The 6,249-nt window shown below is 35.6% G+C and overlaps 1 protein-coding gene across 1 annotated transcript; it reads left to right on the forward strand.

Moving 5' to 3' along the window:
• The first annotated feature begins 602 nt into the window (after positions 1-602).
• Positions 603-2,558, forward strand: LOC107562971 (uncharacterized). The gene is made up of 6 exons (XM_016247729.1): positions 603-702; positions 818-1,221; positions 1,401-1,509; positions 1,717-1,766; positions 1,860-1,967; positions 2,544-2,558. The coding sequence occupies exons 1-6, from the start codon at positions 603-605 to the stop codon at positions 2,556-2,558; spliced, it is 786 nt and encodes a 261-aa protein (XP_016103215.1).
• The last annotated feature ends 3,691 nt before the right edge of the window (positions 2,559-6,249 follow it).

The following is a 6,249-nucleotide window of genomic DNA, read 5'->3' on the forward strand; positions in this document are numbered from 1 at the left end:
AAGCTTCCCTTGTGCAAATACATGCACTCTAAGCTACACACAAAACCACACAAAGGTAATGGAAACATTTGTGCCTGCTGACCAATGATCAACTAAGAGATGTGAAGAGAGAGTCTCATGACGTGTTGCAAATGTGAAGTGTTTGTAAGCGGTCTGAAGAAAAGGCTTGTGGGTTTCCTGTTTTTACATGTTTAGATGTTGAACTGAACCTATTACAATAAAACAAAGAATGAATTTTGCAGGTGAACTTTGATTCAAAAGACTAGACACTCATGACAGGCATGAACTGACTGGTTGATTGCAAGTTAAATGTAAAGCACCTTATTTATATTTGTATTTTATTTTTATGCTTATCTGCAAGTTTGAATAAAAGATATTGCTAAAAATATCTAGCAGATAAACTAATCTTGAACATTTCCAATTTGAACCAATCAGGTGGCTGACCACAAAGCCAACTAGGAATAAAATGTATATATGGTAACTGGTGACTGATTAAAACTGCTCTCACTCTTTGTACGTCCAAACAACAACTCAGTCTACTGCCAACCCCTCATGACGCGGGCCGCTTTAGGTAAAACTTTCCGCTGACGTGAACCAATCAGATGAGAGCTGACGTCTACATTGAGACCCTCACCAGTGTCAGTTATTCTCAATCGCTCACTAAGATGGAGAGGCCAAGACTTGCTCTCATCGTGCTTATGTGTAAGAAAAATTATACTTCTTCAGCTGTTTTTTAAACGAAATGTCACTACTGTGCATATTTTTTATATAATAGTACAATTTGAAGCGTTTATAAAGTTGTTTTGTTCTTTTACAGTTTTACTGTTCCATCAGACAAGAATCTATGGAGAAGAAGTGGAGATGAAAGTCAGACCAGGAGACAACATCACTCTCTACTGTGATCGCTCTTTAACTTACGGTTCCCTCATTTTATGGATAAGAAACTGCTCTCATGAAAATCAACCGTCTCTCATAATAGATTTTACGAAATGGGAACTGAAGATATTTCAGCGTTTCAGCTCTATCTACAACCGCTACAACAACTCTTATGATCTACATATTACTAATACTAGTGTCTCTGATCTGGGACTGTACTACTGTGCAGAACAAGAGAATAAGGTAAATAAAGATGAAAAAGGCATCATCTCCTCATCAAATGTGTACTATTATGGAAACCGAACAACTCGTCTCTCTCTGGAATGTAAGGAAACACTTCTGCTAGTTATTATATCATTGATTATGTAATTCTGAAGAACTTTACTTTTCTCAGGGAAAAACACAAGATGAACAGAACAACAATATGTGTATTAATACATTTGTGTTTATGTTGAACAAGTGACTTCCTGTTCTGAACCCTCTGCACCTCCTGACTGTGTGCTCTGCTGGACGCTGCTGTTCAGTGTGTGTCCGGTTGTGTGCTCTGCTGGGCGCTTCTTTTCAGTGTTTGTCCGGTGTGTGTTCTCCTCTTCTCCATCTGTGTGTTCTGCTTCTGTTTTAAGAAAACTACAGGTAATCATGCACTAATTCACAAACCTTTGTGTTTTCTACTTTAATATACAGATCACCAACCTTTGACAATTAGCATGATTTGGATGAGCAAAGCCTGCACACAAAATGTAATAGTGATGTTAGAAACGTAAATGTAACATAACCATAAGGGCATTAACTTTAAACCATTTATGTATGTAAGTGATGTTCTAATTTAACAATCCATAGATGCTGTGAGAGATCAAAAAGACAAGTTAAAAGGTAGAAATACCGCTGAGGTATGTACAATACGAATATTACATTCTCTCTCTCTCTCTCTCTCTTTATATATATATATAACTAAAACATAATTTCTTAAATTTTCATTTTAGTGCATGGATGAAGAGGTGTGTTATGCATCTTTAGACGTGATCACCAAGAGACAAAAACAACGCAAGACAAAGCGAGTGCAGAGTTCTGACTTCAGTACTTATGCTCAGGTCAGAACGTAAACTGAATAGACCTAAAATAGAACTGAGGTGGATTCTAAAAGTTGTTGGCTTCATTATCATGTAACTTCACATGTAATCATACAAGGTAGAGGAGCTTATTCTATTACATATGGAAGTAAATGATATGTAATTGGATACTTTAGATTTTTTTATGAGCTAAAAATTAAAACCTGTAAAGTTGTTAGTCTGATACTCAGTGCAGTACACGTTTTTCCTTCTCTCTAATAAAAGCACTTTAGTACAGTCTTTGTGGGCTCACAGTGATAATCTGAATAACAGGATGTAGAAATGGGTTTCCTGTGTTAAGTGATGTTTAGTTTAATGTGTGTATATTTCTCTGAAACTGAATGACTGCAACATTTATCTGACTCAATTTTACAATAAGTCCAATTACAATAAGCCCATGCTGAGTAGGTTACTGTTTTTGGAAAGCAGCTTGTGACAAGTGAGCAGGCAGTCTTAAAATGATCTTAATACTATAAAGAAAAAAGACAGATGCCCAATTTTGGTTACTCCTCTGTAGTGACATACATTTTTGTTTTTCTTTTTGTTATTTTCCTTCAGACTGGTGCATGTTAGATCTGCCTGTTTACTAATTGTACATTTGATTTTGTTGAACAGTTAAAACCAAATTGAAATCAAATCACACTTGAATCAAGTATTCAAAGCATCAGAGTTTCTCTTCAAAGGAGTTTTACTCAGTTGCGCTGTCTGTGTTTTTTCTCAAGAAATGGTCTTGCTTAAATCTTAGTTAAAAAGATACCAATCTTAACCACAAATTTTCCATTCAGTTTAGTGGTTGTGTGCATATGAGACAGAAATAGGTACGACAGAGGTTGATATGTGCAAATGCTTATGTGGTGAGTTTGTGGTTAATTTGGTTTGCATGCAATGTTTGCAAAAGCCTGACTTACAGCAGCAGCCCTTCTTTAAAATCTGGTGGATGAGGAAGCATCACATTGTCTTTGCAAGACAACACTTTGGACATTTCCGTGTTACTTTGGTAGTGCACAGCACACCTCTTGACAATTCACATGATGTTCAAATAATGCTCAAGATAATACTAATAATAATGTGCTTCTTCTACCTGTACATTTACTTTTCCACTGTATATAATGAATATTGATGTTTTAAAGCAGGGGTGTCAAACTCAATTCCTGGAGGGGTGGAGCCCTGCAGAGTTTTGTTCCAACCCTGCTCAAACACACATAGAATGTAGGTTTTAAATAAGACTTGATTAGTTGGATCAGGTGTGTTTAATTAGGGTTGAATCAAAACTCTGCAGAGCTTCAGCCCTCCAGGAATTGAGTTTGACAACCCTGTTTTAAAGTATGATAATGCATTTTCACTTGGCCATGATCGGTTATTGTATTTCTGAAATCGACTCATTTTGTTGGTCAGATCATTCAGTGTGTTTAGTTTTACTAGTGGCCAGAGGAGGGCAGTGTGGGTTTGCTTTTTGTAAAAATCTGTGAAAATGTCTAAAACATGTCCAAATGCTTTTTCCATTCCACATTTATTTGAATAATGTTTTTTAAAGCACACATCTATCTGAAAGTCACATATCAAATAAATCAATTGGTTTAAATTGGTTCTCTCTCCCTAATTGTGTTTGACAAATCATTAAAGTCTTGAAAGATATATTAACAAAGAGAAGTATCAAAAGACCATATGAGGCAGGAACATATTCATGTATTATTGTTGTTGTTTATGGTGTGTGTGAGTAAGTGGGTGTGTATGTGTGTTTCTGGGCCTATTAGAAATGTCATTGAAATTACCATTAGGTGGCGCGTAGTTTCGATAAAAAGTGTACTCTTCAGTCCAACATAAAATCCATTCCACACTTTTCAGAAACTCTAGTCTGACAGGGAAAACTAGATTATGGAGTTATTAGAGGGTTATAGCAGTAATTCTGTATGCAGCTGAATTAAAAGGGCAAATAAGGTGTGGGTGATAATGAGACATTTAGACAAGTCAAATGTTTATATATTCTATAACTATCTCATCTCCACAATATCTACTGCAATAGATTTTCAAGAATTTCCTACATAATATCTGGGTTATTATCGTTAACTAAACTAAAACTACAAACATAAAAATAATTAAAAATAAAATGAATGTCCACTGAAATATAATTAAAGTAAAAAAAAAATAATTTTGATTCAGCTAGTTGCCAGTCACCATTTCTGAGCTCCATTTCAAGCTGAAGTACTTCAAAATAAATAAAACACTAAGATAAATTACAAAATTAATAAATAAAATGAAAATAAAAACGAATAAAAATGACAAAAACACACAACAAAATGATTCAAGTAAAATTAAAGTTAAAACAGAAAAAAAACTATTTAACAATATTAACAAAAACTATATTAGTATATCAATTATACTAAAATAACACTGCATAAAATATATGGCATTAAATATCTGCCTTATCTATTTATAAGGATAACAAATTATCAGTCATACTTGTGTTTATTGAATACAACTGTTTTGCTTTATACAACAGCGCAGTAAACAAGGCAAGTCACTTATATTTTAGTATTGCCAGTTACTTTGTCTATTTTTGCTCCTCCAAAATAGTTCCAACCAATTTCAAAGCAGATCTGCATATCTGAGCACAGTAGTGTTATTCGTTCCTTAATGAATTAGCATTTTTTAATGAATTGATTGAGTGCTTGATTCAGTGACTCGCTCACATATCTACTATACAGTATATGTGTCTACTGTACACACATAAACTATAGGCTATATACTAATATACATTTTTACTTACTACACATTACATGAGCAAAAGGATGTGTTTGGAAAACCATTCTGAAATCCTCAAGCCATGACTAAAAGGAATGGCTCTTCGACAGCCGGGAGTCCATTTTTCATTGTGCTACCTCAAAACCACTTGAGACTACATCTTTGAGACTGGAAGCTGGGATGCCTGCTAAGGGTCACAATGTAAAACCTTTGCAAAAGGCATCCCAGGCAACTCCTGTTGAAAAGGTAAGCCTGTTTTAAAAATAATGTATGTATGTACAAAAACGTGTGTTATTTGGCCTTTGTTATGGACCACTACTTAAAATCTAATTAAAATCTTCTTCAGTTCTAAACAAGAAATACACACGCAAACCTAAAAACAACAGCAATAATATAGCTTGACCTTAATTTGAATTTGGCATGAAGTTGCTTTCCCCTTGTGGCATTAATTTCTGTTTCCACGTGAGTAGATATCAGACATTCTTCCAGCTTAACAACAGAGTAGTCAAATATAGACAATGTCGATGTCGGTCAGTCGAGGAACAGATGATTTCCTCTTTGGTCATGCCAGCTGCTGTCGATGTCATGCTGAATGTGTGCTAATTGCATCATGTCATTCTTGCCCTTAATTTTTAAAGGGATAGTTCACTCAAAAAATAAAAAATCTGTCATTAATTACTCACCATCATCATGTCGCTCCAAACCCGTAAGGCAGGGGTACCACAACGCATGCGTGTGATACTGCTGATGGAGGAGCCAGCATTCTGACATAGCATCAGGGTGTACTAGGGGTTGAACGACTTCTGATTTTTTGAAGTCGACTTTTATGTGATGAAAGTCGAGCCGAAGTCGACTAGTCGCTGATGACGTCATTAATGAACAAATAAGTCTGGAGCTGTGATAAACACCTTGTGCACAGCTATGGCATATGACACCGCGCTGCCCACATGGCTATTGCTCCTATAACAGCTAATTTTTAACAGTTCTTTTGTATTTGGGTCGTTATATTTCTCACATATTTCTGCTCATTCTAAATCAGATACAGAAAAAGTAGCACAGTAAAGATTACATTAATATGAATACATTAGTGAGAGCGATTGCGTGTGTGAATTAATTCTACCTGGCAGCGTCTCTCTACTAGTAGTGAAGCTGTGGGATTTAGTTATTAAGAAATAAATGCTTGAACTTTTCAGTTTCTAAGCTATTTTATTGAGAAATCACAGAACAGTGTTGACAATACATTTCCGCGCTGAATGATTCTGTGCGTGTGATGTACGCGCTACTGTCTGTAGCCTATGTGTGTGTGTTACAGTGCAGCAGCACATTAGATTAGAATGGCGATTAATTTACCTGTGCAATAAGCTGTTTAAATTTCGAGCATCCAGTAATATAATCTTACATGTCTCGTGGAGCGCTTTCAGAGTATGCATTTATTTGTCATTTGAACTGTTTGGAAACGGAGCGTAAATGTGGAAGTCCTTCAAAGATTTCTTATCCTGTTGCGCCCTCTATAGGACCAGCG

The sequence above is a fragment of the Sinocyclocheilus grahami genome, unplaced genomic scaffold, assembly GCF_001515645.1.
Source record: "Sinocyclocheilus grahami isolate Dianchi unplaced genomic scaffold, SAMN03320097.WGS_v1.1 scaffold852.1, whole genome shotgun sequence".
Taxonomy (NCBI): Eukaryota; Metazoa; Chordata; class Actinopteri; order Cypriniformes; family Cyprinidae; genus Sinocyclocheilus; species Sinocyclocheilus grahami.